Here is a 17329-nt window from a genome sequence, read left to right as displayed (position 1 = left end):
AAGGCTTTTTCCCCCTTACAAGGGAGGTAGCCAAAAAGGAAAAGACATAAAATCATTCCCACCCATTCCATCCCTAAATACACTCCACACCCCTCCACTCTCCCTCCCATCTTAGCACCTCCTGGATGACGGGTCATCTCTGCACCTTGTCCACTGCCCTGGGTCAGAGGCAGTGTTGCAAGTCACAGCACATCCACAGCAAGGCCGCTTCATTAAATCAGCAACCCCCCTCTCCATCCACCCCCCTGCATAAAAGGAGAAGACGGGGAGAAATCCCTTCGGGCTGCGTCAAATTTGCTCACACATACTACCTCATCCCCCATCCCTCCACCCATTCCAACTCATGCATCACAACATCGTCCATATACAACCATTCTCCATTCACCCCTGTCTTCTGTCCTCTCCCATCCTTCCTCAACAGACATTCCCCTCTTTCCCAAAGCCCCCTTCACCCCATCCATCCACCTCATCCTAGGACGTCCCCTCATGTTCACTCCCTCCACATCTGCCTTCCATACCTCTTTTACTAATCTTTCTTCACTCATTCTTTCCATGTGTCAAAAACATCCTAATACTCTTTCATCAACCCTATCTCCCATCTCCCTTTCCACCCCTGTTCTCCTCCTCACCTCCTCATTTCTCACCCTATCTAGCCTAGTAACCCCTATCATACTTCTCAGACACCTCATCTCAAACACATTCAAACTCCTTCTTTCTTCCTGTCTTATGTTCCATGTTCCTGCTCCATACAGTGCTGTTGGCACAATCACTCCTTCATACAGTCTCCTCTTAGCATCCATTCCCAAATGTCTATTCCTCATTACACCTTTTAATCCACCAAGGCATTTACTCGCTTCTCTCAATCTACATTCTACCTCCACCTCCACTCCACCTTTTCCTGCTGCATTTGCACCGAAGTGTCTAAAACTATCCACTTCCTCCAGTCGCTCTCCCTTAATGCTCACTTCCAGTCTGCTGCCACTTTCACCCCTTGTACATCTCATCACCTTACTTTTACCCACATTTTTATCCTTATAGTACATCACTTTAATCTTCTGCAGTGGTCCATATGTTTCTCCCACAATCCTGCTAGGTTTGTCAGGTGACAGGTTGTCTTTTATCAACACTTCCCATTCTTTCTCTTCTTTTGTTTTTGTAATAGATTCGTTTCCCAAGGAATAATTTAAGGATGGTATTTTGCCACTTTGCCCATTTCTGGTACTTTGCCTTTTTTTGGTATTGAACTTCATTTGCCATTCTTGGCCTATGTAAAAATAGCGTTTAGATCCTTTTGCAATATTCTACTGTCCTCCTCATTTTTCACTGTTCTCATGATTTTTGCATCATCTGCAAACATGTTGGCATAGCTTGCTGTTCCTTCCATCATGTCATTGACATAGACAAGAAACATTATTGGTGCAAGCACTGAGCCTTGTGGAACTCCACTCATTACTGCTCTCCAGCTTGACATCTTATCCTTTACTACTGTCCTCATGTATTTTTCCTTCAAAAAGTCTTTATCAATTCTAGTACTTTGCCACTCAGTCCTCTAAAATGCTCCGGTTTCCACACTAGTCAACTATGAGATACTTTATCAAATGCCTTTTCTAGGTCTAGGTACACGCTGCCTATGCACCCCTCTCTCTTGCAGCACATCAATCATTCTCGAGTAAAAGCTTAAAAGATTCAACACACTTGACCTTCCAGATTTGTAGCTAGATTAACAATCTGTCAGAATGTTCATCTTTTCAAGATATTTGGTTCATCAATTTTTTACAATTCTTTCACATAATTTCACTATTGTGCTGGTTCGTGATACTAACCCATAATTTAGTGGTGTCTCCTCATGTATGAATGATATTTTGACAGCCCAAAGCTTTTTCTCCCCATCTTCTCTTTTTGTGCATAAGGGGATGGAAAAGAGGGCAGGGGTTACCAATTTAGTGAAGCAGCCTTACTCTGGATATATTGTATATTGATACATTGCTTTTGACCCAGGGCAGTGGGTGAGATACAGGGATGACCTGTCACCATTAGGAGCTAAGATAAGAGGGAGGAAAGGGTGCTGGATGGAAGTGGGTATGTGCCTTTTGACTTGGCTACCTCCCTTGTAAAGGGGAAAAAGCCCTTGGTATATAGATATATACATACATACATACATATACCAAAGGCTTTTTCTCCCTTACAAGGGAGGCAGCAAAAAACAAAGTCATAAAAACCACTCCCACCTGTTCCATCCCCACATACTCCACTCCCATCCACCCCCTTTCCTCCCTCTCATCTTGGCTCCTCTTTTGTCATCTAGATATATCGAATAACAAAGAATTTTAAGGCAAAATTTGGTAACAGGATATACTGAGATGGAACCTCATGAGCATATATCTCCAACCCCATAAACTAAGATTAGGTAAATGCATACATGTCATCATCCTTTTCCCCTTTGTAAGAGGAATAGCCGAGTGATAAGCATCCATTCACATCATACACAATCAAAACCCACTCAATCACTACTTCTATTTCAGCAAGTCTGGGATGAAGGATCAGCATTGTTCCTCATCACATTACTTGGACCCAAGGCAATGCAGCAAGGCATAGCCTGACAGCTGGAGCTGGTTTACCCCCACTTTTTCACTATATAGTGACCCTTCTCATCCATTCACATTAATTTGTGAAAAAGATGAAAAGTACATCCCTCCAGGCCACATCATCTCTTTATCCATTCATAATCTCCCTTCATTCACTCCTATATTTTGCACTCTCTTTTTCTTGTTCAGTAGACATACCACATGCATCCAGAGCCACTTCAATTCCATCTATCTCATTCTAGTTCATTAAACAACTTAAATTCAGAGATTGTGGAACTTATGTGCAGTGCCATGTTAATGATCAAAGTCCAGGACGGAGACTTTGAAATTAAATACACACATATGTACTGACCAAGCAATGTGACTAGGTATGGAGGAGTCTTTTCTCACCCCTTTTCACTTCCAACACACTTATTTTTTCATTAATCTTTGTTAAATTTATCTATATATTAAACTCCTTTCACTTCCCAATGCACTTATTTTTTCTTTCACACTTGCCTAAACCACATGAAAATTCCACCTTCCTTCACCTAGCACTACCAGTTCATCCTTGGTGCACCCCTCTCATGGAATGCAGTTGTTATAAAAGATGTGTAGATATATTTAGTGGGGGAATTGCACTTACATGAATAAAAAGGAACTAGATGAATAAAAGAACAAAAATATATATCTACATAAATGTTACAGGTTTCAACAGAGGAAAACCAGGTTAATTCTTACACTGAAAAGGACTCTGATGAGGCTTTAAATATTCAAATTAAAAAACAACCAAAATAGGGAATCCATCATAAAAATCTCTTTCTGGAAGCCTGAGTCAGAGGTAGATGAAAATACGTAGATGGAAAAGTGTTTCTATGCCTATCAGTACAAGGAAAGAAAGAGTAACCACACTAGCTAACTCTGCTTAAAAAAATCTGTATTGGTACTTACCGCCTGACCTAATTCTTGATAATTTAGCCCACAAAGGTGTTGTGCATTGGAGGAACAAGAAGCCACCACGCCATTTTGGGGTTCCACCCAACATTCTGTTATCAGCTGCAAATCTCCATCTGCTTCTCCACTGTCACTTTCATCCCAGTCATCACTTACTCTATAAAAATCACAAGTAATTTACAGCTGATATCATATCCTGATAATCCAATATTTTTTTTTTTATTTTCTTCATGAAGAATGCACTAACACTCTTTAATCCTTTTTGTTATGGCATGCTTTGGATGTTCTCTTCCTGTACTGAAAATATTATCACCACAAGAAGAGACCACAAATTTTGTTACATAAGAGATATACACAGAATATTCTCTAAAACCTGACATAAGTATCACAGTATTTCATTCATCCACCTAAAATCATAGATTAATTAAAGGTTAATTAGTTTTTGTAGAAGAACGGGTTCAAATTGCAGCACAGTGTACAAGAAGGTTGAATTTAATTGTCTTTAACATTCCTGCATATGCATAACAATGAAGCCATGATCTGTGCAATTACTTACCCATCCTTTGGTGAAGCATGATGTGGAGGAAACAGAACATATTGAGCCACACAAGGAAAAGTCTCCTCTCCTGCTTTGAAGCACGCATCAACAAGGCCTTCCGTTCCTTTACCACAGTTCAGTTCAAGCTGCAGATTACAAAATGTAAATATTCCTCATTAACTGGACATCTAGGTTGAGTATGCCCATATTTTATTACAAGTTACAATGTATAATTAAAATCTAAAAAAAAATTAAATACATACCTTCATATCTAATTCCATGACCATTGTAATGATGCCACTGGAGCAATGAGCAAAGTTGAAACCTTCTACAAGTCTCATGCTGTTATAATTAGAGTAAGAAAAAAATAAATAAATTACTTATCACATATGTAGTATACATATACCAAAGGCTTTTTCCCCTTTACAAGGGAGGTAGCCAAAAAAACAAAGGTATAAAAACAATTCCCATTCATTCCAACCCTAATACACTCCACTCCCCTCCACCCTCTACCTTCCCTCTTATCTTGGCACCTCCTGGATGCCAGGTCATCCCTGCATCTTGTCCACAGCCCTGGCTCAGAAACAGTGTCACAAGACACAGTACATCCACATCATGGCCACTTCATAAAATCAGCGACCCCCCCCTCTCCGTTCCCCCATGCAGAAAAGGAGAAGACGGGGAGAAATCCCTTCAGGATGTGTCAAATTTTTCTCACACATACTCCCTCACCCCCCATCCCCCACCCATTCCACCTCATGCATCACAACCTCATCCATATACAACCATTCTCCATTCACCCCTATCTTCTGTCTTCTCCCATCCTTCCTCCACAGACATTCCCCTCTTCCCCAAAGCCCCTTTCACCCCAGCCATCCATCTCATCATAAGCCACCCCCTCATGTTCACTCCCTCCACATCTGCCTTCCACACCTCTTTTACTAGTCTTTCTTCATTCATTCTTTCCATGTGTCCAAACCATCCACAACACTCTTTCATTCACCCTATCTCCCAACTCCTTTACCATCCCCGTTCTCCTCCTCACCTCCTTATTTCTCACTCTATCCAGCCTAGTAATCCCTATCATACTTCTCAGACACCTCATCTTGGATGGCATAAAAGGAAAAGGCATAAAATCATTCCCACCCATTCCATCCCTGAATACACTCCACACCCCTCCACCCTCCCTCTTATCTTAGCACCTCTTGGATGACGGGTCATCCCTGCACCTTGTCCACTACCCTGGGTCAGAAGCAGTGTCACAAGACACAGCACATCCACAGCAAGGCCGCTTCATTAAATCAGCGACCCCCCTTCTCTGTCCCCCCATGCATAAAAGGAGAAGACGGGGAGAAATCCCTTCGGGCTGCGTCAAATTTTGCTCACACATACTAACTCACCCCCCATCCCCCCGCCCATTCCACCTCATGCATCACAACATCCTCCATATGCAACCATTCTCCATTCACCCCTATCTTCTGACCTCTCCCGTCCTTCCTCAACAGACATTCCCCTCTTCCCCAAAGCCCCCTTCACCTCATCCATCCATCTCATCCTAGGACGTCCCCTCATGTTCACTCCCTCCACATCTGCCTTCCATACCTCTTTTACTAGTCTTTCTTCACTCATTCTTTCCATGTGTCCAAACCATCCTAATACTCTTTCATCAACCCTATCTCCCAACTCCCTTTCCACCCCCATTCTCCTCCTCACCTCCTCATTTCTCACTCTATCTAGCCTAGTAACCCCCATCATACTTCTCAGACACATCATCTCAAACACATTCAAACTCCTTCTCTCTTCCTCTCTTATGTTCCATGTTTCTGCACCAAATCAATTTGGATTCAGACAAGGAAGATCATGTACAACAAACTTGATCTGCTTCTACTTGAGATTAGATATAATACAAGAGATGGTTAGACAGACTGTGCCTTTCTGGACCTACAAAAGGCATTTGATAAGGTACCACACAAGAAACTAATAAGGAAAATAGAGTCAAGTGGCATCAGAGGAAAATTACCGTATATACTCGTCTATAGGTCGAAATCTTAAGGATTTTTTTTTAGGCCAAAACCTAGGGGTCGACCTATACACAAGTAATAATCTTGTTAGGTTGAAATCCAGACATGACAAGAAAGGCTAGGAAGAACTCTTACCTTTTCTTTAGGTTCAGAAATCAAAATATTTACCTACTAAATACTACCAGTAAACAATGGGTACATAAAATACACGGTACGTACTAAAACATGTAAAATTCCTTCTAGATACGGTAACCCCATACTGTGGTTTTACCTGTTTGTTAAATTTCTTAACACAGGCGAGCTTATTATATCATGTATACTATTACAGTACCCATAATTGTTTAAAAAAATAATGAAATGCTGTGATATTCTCAAATTTATTTATTTTATTTTTTTTTTATTTTTTTTTTTTTATTTCGACCATGGGCGCAATATAGCAATAGAAAATTAATCATTAATTTTATAAATTAAAATGTATCAACGTAATATGCAATTTTGTGGGCGGAAGTGAAAATGAAAAATACCTTGCCACAAGCATAGGATCAGAACGCCATCTTGTCTGTCAATTGACGGCCTCGGTGCTTCCGACAGTACCTCGCCAGGTACATTTTCTTGAAGGAATGTTATGGAGCGGAGATACATGCATTCCTTCAAGCTGCAAGAACTTTGTATAGCCAGCAAGCTAAGTGGTTGAAAAGCCTGCCAACTTCTCATTTCTTCGTCGTCGGTATGTATCATAACAAATATGACGTACTATTCGTCCGACACGACTTCATTACTTACGAAATGTTTTAGCATCTTTCTTGTTTTTTTATTTCCGATCACAAAATTGCATATTACGTTGATACATTATAATCTACAAAATTAATAATCAATTTTTATTGCTATGTTGCGCCCTTGGTCGAAACTAAAAATTTACCCAAATTTAGCTTTCTACATGGTATATGTTATTGTTACCATTACCAAAACAATGCATGGATCTCACCATCACGAAAACAAACTGTTCAGTATTGCCAACTTGTTACTGCTACAGTGACACATGGTATAATCCTAAATATTTTAACTGAAATCCACCAAAATCGTTTTCCTTGATGTCGTCATCTTCACCACCAAACAGCTCCTCCCACTCACTTCTGTGTCGAGTATCGTCATACGAATCAACCTCATCAGCCATAGGAACATCAACATCATCTTTCTCCTCCACATTATCATTAGCCTGATCATCCGCACAGTTGAGATTACAAGACTAACTCCGAGTGTTGGTTAAAAAAATTTCTAACGAAACACGCCTAGCCAGTTTATTCCGTAACCGTAACCGTACTTGGTAATCTACCGTACTTGGCAATCTGTTCAAGTTTTTCACTCCGCTGAAATGGCAATTTCAGTGAAACTTATTAAATATTAAAATCAGTGAACTTGAAAAAACATAAACCAGAATACATCAGAATTAATGAAGTGAAAAAACCATAATAATCAATTGCTATACCAGGCAAGCCATGCTACTTCAAAGCATTAAGGCAGTGGAATGCTCACAGCACCAAAAACAAAAACAAACCACTCGACCTATACATGAGGTATATGGAAAATTCCAGATTTTTTGGCCAAAAATGGGGGGTCGACCTATACATGAGATCGACCTATAGACGAGTATATACGGTATTGGAATGGATGAAAGACTTCCGACTGGGAGGAAAATGAGAGTAGTAATTGGAGATAAATTCTCAAATTGGGAAGAAATGAAAAGTGGTGTCCCGCAGGGATCAGTACTGGCCCCGATCATGTATGCCATATACATAAATGACATGGATGAAGGAATAGAGTGTTATATGAATTTCTTTGGAGACGACACAAAAATACTAAAGAAAGTAAGAACGGAGGAAGATTGCAACTCATTACAACAAGACTTGGACAAGACCTGGAAATGGACTGAAAAGTGGGAAGTGAAACTCATTATCAAGAAATGTGGTATAAAGGAATATGGAAAAAGTAAAAACAAAATATCAAGAGGTCAAAAAAGTAAACTTGGAAAAAGACCTTGGAGTAATGATCATAAGAACATAAGAACATAAGAAATAAAGGAGACTGCAAAAGACCATAAGGCCTACACTAGGCAGCTCCGTATCCATCACCACCTGTCGTCCCCATCCATAAAGTTGTCTAATCGTTTTTTAAAACAACTGATAGTTTCAGCGCTTACTACGTGGTTACTAAGTTTATTCCATTCATCGACCACCCTATTTGTAAACCAATTCTTGCCTATTTCCTTCTTAAATCTAAATTTGTCCAGTTTATACCCATTACTGCGAGTCCTGCCCTGTTGTTTTATTATGATGACCTTGTTTGCATCACCCTTGTTATAGCCTTTGATCCACTTGAACACTTCTATTAGATCACCCCGCACTCTGCGTCTTTCCAGAGAGTGTAAGTTTAGGTGCCTAAGCCTCTCTTCGTAAGGCAAATTTCCGAGTCCTTGTATCATTTTGGTCATTCTTCTCTGTACTGATTCTAGTGAATTTATGTCCATTCTGTAGGACGGAGACCAAAACTGTACCGCATAGTCAAGGATGGGTCTAACTATCGCTAGATAGAGTTTAATAATTACCTCTGCACTTCTATTCGTTACCGTCCTAGCAATGAAGCCTAATGCTCTGTTTGCTTTATTTCTGGCGCTAATGCACTGCTTCCTGGTTTTAAGGTCCGGACTCACCAGAACTCCCAAGTCCCTCTCGCACTCAGATTTTTCTAAAAACGTGTCATCTAAATTGTATCTATTTTCGGGGTTGTGTAGCCCTACGTTTAACACGCTACACTTAGAGATATTGAAGTTCATTTGCCATTTCACCGACCATGTTAACAGTTTATTAAGATCATCCTGCAGTATCTGGGCGTCTTCTCCTGACTTAATTAGGCGTCCTATTTTAGTGTCGTCCGCAAACTTACTAACATCACTATTTAACCCATCGTCTAAGTCGTTTATATACATAATGAACAATAAGGGACCCAAAACCGAGCCCTGGGGGACCCCGCTAGTAACATTGCCCCACCTAGATTTTATTCCATTTATGGTGACCCGCTGTTTTCTGTTACTAATCCAAGCTCTAATCCATTCTAACACTTTTCCTCCTATGCCATGGGCTTTGATTTTATTTAGTAGTCTCTGGTGTGGCACTTTGTCGAATAAATAGTCGGAGAAACCTACAATTTACTGAGGTAAATAAAAGTGGCATTTGTCTATTTGGACGAGGAAATGATAAAAAGAAATTTAATTACACTAATAAGACCAAAACTTGAGTACGCAGCAACACTATAGACACCCAGTACCAAAAAGAATTTAAAAAAATTAGAAAGAATACAAAGAGCAACAATAAAACTGGCACCAACTCTTCCCAAAATGACATATGAACAAAGACTGTCCAAATTAGAATTACCAACTCTGGAACAAAGAAGGGAAAGAGGAGACCTATTAACTATCTATAGAATTATGAAAGGAATGGAAATCTTAGATAAGAATACATACATACACACACCAAAGGCTCTTTCCCCCTCCATGGGGGGTAGCCAACAAGAAAAAGGTACAGAAACCACTCCCACCCATTCCATTTCCTATATATTCTACTCCCCTCCACCCTCCTCCCTCCCTTTCATCTTGGCACCTCCTGGATGACGGGTCATCCCTGCATCCTGTCCACTGCCCTGGGTCAGAAGCAGTGTCACAAGACACAGCACATCCACAGCAAGGCCGCTTCATAAATTTGGCGACCTTCCCTCTCTGTCCCCTCAAGCAGAAAAGAAGACAGGGAGAAATCCCTTCGGGCTGCGTCAAATTTTTTCTCATACATACTTCTTCACCCTCCATCCCCCACCCACTCCCCCTCATGCATCACAGCATCATCTATACACAACCCCTATCCATTCACCCCTATCTTCTGTCCTCTGTAAGAATTCTGTAAGAATGATTTATTGAAATGGGACAATGGAGAAAGAAGAGGACACAAAAAGAAACTCAAAAATGATTACAGAAGAGATCAGAAAAAAAAAAAAAAAAAGCTTCCCACACAGAGTGTTAGATACTTGGAACAAATTAGACAAAGAAACAGTGTGTACAAACACTATTAAGATTTTAAGAAAAAACTTGATGCTGAAAGACACAAACATGGGTCACCATGAGCATAGCTCCCTTCCCATATAATACAACTAGGTAAAATACAATCTCCTTTCAGCATCCATTCCCAAATGTCTATTTCTCATTATACTTTTTAATTCACCAAGGCATTTACTTGCTTCTCTCAATCTACATTCTACCTCTGCCTCCACTCCTCCCTTTCCTCCCGCATTCGCACCCAAGTATCTAAAAATATCCACTTCATCCAGTCTCTCTCCCTTAATACTCACTTCCAGTTTGCTGCCACTTTCACCCCTTGTACATCTCATCACCTTACTTTTACCCACATTTATCTTAACTTCCTTCTTTCACACACTTTCCCAAACTGTCACTAACTTCATCAATCCTTCCTCTGATCCTACTTTAAGTGCAGTGTCATCCACAAACAACAACTGGCTTATCTCCCACTTTTCTCCATTTTCTTTAACCATCTCCAATCCCTGGCCCACTACCTTTGCATTTACCTCTTGCACTACTCCATCCATGTATAGATTGAACAGCCAGGGCAACATAACACATCCCTGACAAAGTCCCTCCTTTACCTCAAACCACTCACTCTCTCCATTTCTAATCATGACACATGTTCTACTACTCTTGTAAATACTCTTGACAGCTCATAAAAGCTTTCCTCTTATCCCATATATCTGCAATACCTCCCACAGTGCCTTCCTGTCTACCCTGTCATAAGCCTTTTCCAAATCCATAAAAGCCCAAAATACATCCTTATTTTTTCCTATAGCTTTCTCACATATCTGTCTTACCACAAAAATCTTATCTACACAATCCCTACCTGTCCTAAACCCACACTGTTCCTCTCCTAATCCTCCTAAACCAAAAAACAAAGGCATAAAATTCAGTCCCACCCATTCCATCCTCACATACTCCACTCTCATCCCCCCCCCCCTCATTCCCTTTTATCTTGACTCCTCCTGGATGACAGGTCATCCCTGCATCTTGCAAGGCACAGCACATCCACAGCAAGGGTAAAAGGGGCTTTGGGATAGAGGAGAATGTCTATTGAGGAAGGATGGGAGACGACATAAGATAGGAGTGAATGGAGACTGGTTGTGTATGAAAGATGATGATGTGATGCATGAGAGGGGGATGGGGGAAGGTGAAGGAGTATGTGTGAGAAATAATTTGATGCAGCCTGAAGGGATTTCTCCCTGTCTTCTCTTTTTCTGCATGAGGGGCCAGAGAAGGAGGGTTCCCTATTAAATGAAGCAGCCTTGCTGTGGATGTGCTGTGTCTTGTGACACTGCTTGTGACCCAGGGCAATGGGGGAGATGCAGGGATGATATGTCATCCAGGAGGAGCCAAGCTAAGAGGGAGGGAAGGGGGTGGATGGGAGTGGAGTATGTGGGTATGAAATGGGTGGGAGTGGATTTTTTGCCTTTGTTTTTTGGCTACCTCCCTTGTATGGGAGAAAAAGCCTTTGGTATATGTATGTACATATATATGTATATATATATACACAATATATATATACCAAAGGCTTTTTCCCCCTTACACAGGAGGTAGCCAAAAAAACAAAGGCATAGATACCACTCCCACCCATTCCATCTCGTACATACTCCACTTCCCTCTACCCTTCCCTCCCTCCCTCTTATCTTATATATGAAAAGTATACACTCAGTCTCTCTAAAACGAATTAAATCTTACTCTGTTAGTGTCTTCAGAATGCGAGCTAAGACACAAGAAGAGACAGGAGTGGCCCCTGGCATCTGGACATCCCACACCCAACGACGGTGGTGCAGATATCGCGAGAGCAGTGCAGTGTTGTTGGAGGCAGATTTATTTGTTGCTCCCACCTTGGTGTATAAAGAAGTCTTTGCAGGAGGACTTACAGGAGGTTCCTGCACAATGCTGCTTAACAGATTGGTGGGAATTTTCTCATACCTGCAGAAGAAATACAAAGAGGCAATCACTATATGTAAAATATTTCACACCCTTTTCCATTTACAGGACCAATGAGGGGAGGACCTGTGAACCATTGCCAGGTGTTAGTTGGCTGCAGGTTTTTCAATTAACATAACTCAAGACTATCTATATTCTTCCACATACTGAAGGGTTCTTCCCCTTAATAAGGGAGGTAGCCATCCAAGGCTAAATAACATAGTTGTAAAAGGCAGTGAAAAAGTTATGGCTGACCTTTAAACAGTGATATGGGTTAAACCAACAAACTTGAGCATGTACATACAAGGGGTGATTGAAAAATTTGTGGCCTACGGTAGAAGGACACGAGATATAGACTAGTAGCTTTTTTCAATTAAAATCTAATCTTTCATAAGCCAGTATAAAAATTTTCAAGCCTTTAATATAATATATATATATATTTTGTTTTACAGCTAACTGGTTTGGGACAGTAAGGTATTGTAGAGAAAAGGGACCAAATTAGTCATTGGGCAGTCATTCAATACCTCCACATCAAGAGCTTAACTCCAAAGGAAATTCACAAGGACATGGTGGCCACTCTACAAGCCAATGCTCCTTCATACAGCATGGTCAAAATATGAGCAGCTGATTTCAAACAGGTCAGGGACAGCCTGGAAGATGACCCTTGTCAAGGAGGGCCTGCCACTGTCACCAATCAAGAAATCATTGACAAAAATCCATGACAGGTTGCTTACAGATCAGCATTTGATTGAACATTTTATTGTGACAGAGTTGGGTATCTCCCAGGAATGTGTTCATGCAATTATCCACAACCATCTTGAAATGACAAAGGTCAACTTGATGGGTCCCAAGACTTCTTAGACCTGATCAGATGCGGCTGCAGTGCAACATGTCAATGAACAATCTAGCCATTTTTGATGCTGATCCACAGAGATTCATCTGGCAATTTGTGACCATGGATGAGACTTAGGTTCACCACTTCCAGCCTGAGTCAAAAGAACAATCAAAACAATGGAAGCATCATGTATCTCCAGCTCCAAAGAAGGCCAAGACAGTGATCTCTGCAGGGAAGGTGATGGATTCCATTTTTTGGAATTCTGAGGGGGTGCTACTGGTGGATTATCTGACAAAGGGTCAATCCATTACTGGACCATACTATGCCAACTTAATAAGGCAGTTGCGAGAGAAAATTAAGAAAAAACAGCGTGGAAAGCTGTCATTAGGGATGCTTTTCCATCAGGACAAAGTGCCACCACACAAATCTGCTGTGGCTCTTGCTGCCATACATGATTGCGGCTTCCAGCTAGTTGAACATCCACCCTATTCACCTGATTTGGCTCCCTCACACTACTATTTTCCAAGATGAAAAAAGAGCTAAGCAGTCAACATTTCACCATGGATAATGATGTTGATGCCATAGATGTGTATTTGGAGGACCTGGAATCAAGCTTTTATGAAGAGGGGATCCATAAACTCCACAACTGTTGGAATAAGTGTGTAAACTTGCTAGGGGATTACACTGAAAAATAAATGTATCAATTTATCATGAAATAAATTTTAGTACCTTAAGCCACAAATTTCTCAATCACCCCTCATATATCTATCTACAGTATCTATATACCAAAGTCTTCTCCCTTATAAGGAAGATAGCCAGTCAAAGCAAGCACCTTAACAGGTTATCTCCCTTATGAGTATGCATATGCACACATAAATCATACTTCAACCCTATTTTTCATTGCCCTGACTGCGATAAAGGCGGTTTTCCTGTGAATGGGTGTTTTGTCTTATCACATACTCACAGATCACTTGAAGAACTTACCAAAACAGTATTTTCTCTATTGGTTTATGAGTGATGACACAGCACGGAATATGGGACGACTTTGGAGCCAAACGAGAATGCTCCTGGCTTGGTGGCCCTTCAACTTCAGCACCCTTCTCCAGCATCTGACAACAAGATGCAAAATAAAAAAATTCAGATCTTTTGACTATTATTTAATAATCTAATCTCACTATAATAATAAATACTGCCTTAAGTTTCAATGACTGGAAAAAAAAAGACTACAATCTTATTGATGTTGTAATAGAAGATAGAACAGAAACAGCATTCACCTCAGGTCCATACAGTAATCAATCCACTGCCCCTGGTCTTTTGCAGAAGATCTGTGGCTTCCAGCATCATGGGCACAATCACTCCACCATACAACCTTCCCTTAGCACTCATACACCCAGACACCCTTTTGCACAACACTTTCCACCCAAACATTTATTTACTCACCTCCTCTTACAATCCATGTCCACTAATTCATTCACCTTCAAATACAACCCCAAATACTTAAAGCTTTCCACTTAAACTTTATGTCCTTCATAACTAGATAATCTTCCTTAACCACTCCAATGCAATGACCTACCTCCATGGATGCAAGAGTGTTTGTTCTGTCCTTCAATCCTGCCCTTGATGGGAACGTAAGGGTTTTGATCTTATCACGAAGTTCACTTACACTCTGTAACAAAATTACATTTTTTAACAAAACTATGAATACAAGAGAAGGTTCAAAGGGTCATTCTGTCATTCAAAGTATGTTAGGTGTTCGCTGACAAGCAGTTTAGAGCATTGCTATTTGTGGTGGAGGTCAGGGGTGGAGGTAGTTCAAGCCCTATCTTGCAAGTAAGTTCATAGTAAGGGTATTCTACATTTAAATTCCCTGTTTCAAAAAGTCCTTTCAAAGGGGGAGATCCATGATATTAAAAAAAAACCATGTATGTATATGCTCTTAAAAATTGAGAGAACATGATGCAGACAAGCACTTCAGAAAAAAATTAAATGTATTTCTGTAACAAATATCATATGGTGACAATATCTTAAAACATTTGCTTGAGAGGCAGACAGGAGAAGTTTAAATGTGTTTGTTATGAAATGTCTGAGAAGTATGGCAGGGGTTGCAAGGTTTGATTCAGTGAGAAAAGAGGTGGTGAGAAGAGCAGGGGTGGAAAAGGAGATGGCAAACAGGGTTGACAAAAGAGTATTGGGATGTTTTGGACAAATGAAAAGAATGAGTGAAAAAGAATTAGTAAAAGAGGTGTGGAAGGCAGAGGTGGATGGAATGAATTTGAGGGATGACCAAGGATGAGATGGATGGGGGGAAAGGGGATTTGAGCAAGAGAGGAATGTCTGTTGAGCAAGGAAGGTAGACAGTAGGAGATAGGTGTGAGTGGAGAATGGCTGTGTATAGATAATATTGTGATGCAAGAAAGGGAGGGGACTGGGAATGAGGGAGGAATGGGAGTGGTTATGCATGAATGATTTGACACAGCCTGAGGGGATTTCTCCCAATCTTCTTTATTTTCTGCATCAGAGGAAGGGGAAAGGGGGTCGTCGATTAAGTGAAGTGGCCTTGATGTGCATGTACTGTCTTGCCACACTGCTTCTAACCCAGGGCAGTGGGCAGGGGACAGAGATGACCCTTCATCCACAAGGAACTAAGATAAGAGAGAGGAAAGGGTGGTGGCTGGGAGTGAAATGGGTGGGAGTGAAACAGGTGGGAGTGGTTATATGCCATTTGACTTGGCTACCTCTCTTATAGGGGAGAGAAAGCCCTTGATGTATAGACTTGCCTGGTTTCTGATATGGCCAGGTGTTCCTCCGAGAAAGGCTAATCTGATGACTAAGCAGGGGGCTGGCTTTGAGGTGATACGTACAACAAAAAAGGAGTAAGGTGGTGTCTCGTTATCCCTGAAAATATTTTTAAAAATATAAAAATTCATGCAATGAAGTTATGTAGGCATCCCATATAAATGGAATGTACAGTTCTCCTTATCCAATTACCATAAACTAGAAACATATAATATTACTTCTAATAAAAACAGCTTTGATTAAATAATTATTTTTCCCTTATGAGGTCATATAGTGTTACATATGAAATCACATAAATATGAGTGTACCATGAATCAAAACATACACATCAGTGCAAATTTATTTCACTCATGCATACACAGGGCACAACTTACTTGTACAGAAATTTGATGTATGAATGTTTTTCAATGAGGACAAAATCGCTCCACTCTGCAAGCAATGTGGTAAGAGCTAGTTCAGCTTGTCGACACTGCACCACACCATACCTGAAAATAAACAATATTCATAATTTCATGGTTTTAGGAAATGATCCTAGGTTGATTGTTAAGGATCTACCTCTTAACAAATATACATTTCAATGTTGCTGAACTACACACATCATATCATACAAAATAAGAGTATGTCCATTACATACCATTACATTTTATCATTACAATGATCTACACATCCCCTACCTGTCCTAAATCCACACTGTTCCTCACCAATTACTCCCTCTGTTCCTCTCCTAATCCTCTCAATTAAGACCCTCCCATAAGCCTTCCCAACTACACTCAACAAGCTAATCCATCTGTAATTACTACACTCACACTTGTCCCCCTTTCCTTTGTAAAGTGGAAACTATACAGGCACTCCTCCAGTCCTCTGGCACTCTACCCTCTCTTAAAGGTCAGATATCAACAGATATACCATTCACTAAAAATAATCGAAAAAGTACTTTTTAAAAGCACACAAATAAAGTTTTTACCTGTTACAGAAGAATTTATTCAGAAAATTCACTTTTAATTGCGCCTCGCATACCACTTTTCCGAAGTCTAGATATTCAGAATAACAATATTGTTTGTTTGGCAACTGTGACGTCACGAACGCGGAATTCCCCGAACCTTTCCCGAAGCGCACGGGCGGAATGTTTCGAATAGCAGACGACGCAATGAAATGAAGACAAAACTGTTTTTTGCCAAATTTGATAAGATGTAGATGGTGGAATTATATAGAATACTGTCAGTATGTTTTTTATGTACATTAAACTGTAAATACAAAAAGTTATGGAAGTCTTGATATCTGACCTTTATAGGTCAGATATCAAGACTTCCATAACTTTTTGTATTTACAGTTTAATGTACATAAAAAAAAAACATACTGACAGTATTCTATATAATTCCACCATCTACATCTTATCAAATTTGGCAAAAAACAGTTTTGTCTTCATTTCATTGCGTCGTCTGCTATTCGAAACATTCCGCCCGTGCGCTTCGGGAAAGGTTCGGGGAATTCCGCGTTCGTGACGTCACAGTTGCCAAACAAACAATATTGTTATTCTGAATATCTAGACTTCGGAAAAGTGGT

At 40.4% G+C, this 17329-nt stretch overlaps 1 protein-coding gene across 9 annotated transcripts in view; it reads right to left on the bottom strand.

The window, feature by feature from the left end:
- The window catches only part of LOC143033961 (KICSTOR complex protein SZT2-like), a 278573-nt gene that overhangs the window by 223554 nt on the left and 37690 nt on the right, over positions 1–17329 (bottom strand). For all 9 annotated transcript variants that reach the window (XM_076199683.1, XM_076199687.1, XM_076199686.1 and 6 more), the window contains exons 12-19: positions 16141–16251; positions 15748–15865; positions 14544–14636; positions 13955–14079; positions 11902–12138; positions 4320–4398; positions 4075–4202; positions 3516–3675 (exon numbers count right to left, since the gene is read on the bottom strand). In XM_076199683.1, the coding sequence (XP_076055798.1) occupies positions 3516–3675; positions 4075–4202; positions 4320–4398; positions 11902–12138; positions 13955–14079; positions 14544–14636; positions 15748–15865; positions 16141–16251 (1051 nt within the window). The remainder of the gene's footprint in view (positions 1–3515; positions 3676–4074; positions 4203–4319; positions 4399–11901; positions 12139–13954; positions 14080–14543; positions 14637–15747; positions 15866–16140; positions 16252–17329) is intronic.

This window comes from Oratosquilla oratoria, chromosome 16 (genome assembly GCF_046742065.1).
Source record: "Oratosquilla oratoria isolate Oo_2021 chromosome 16, ASM4674206v1, whole genome shotgun sequence".
Lineage (NCBI taxonomy): Eukaryota > Metazoa > Arthropoda > Malacostraca > Stomatopoda > Squillidae > Oratosquilla > Oratosquilla oratoria.
Note: the sequence above shows the minus strand (reverse complement) of the source record. Positions and strands in the feature narration are given on the sequence as shown.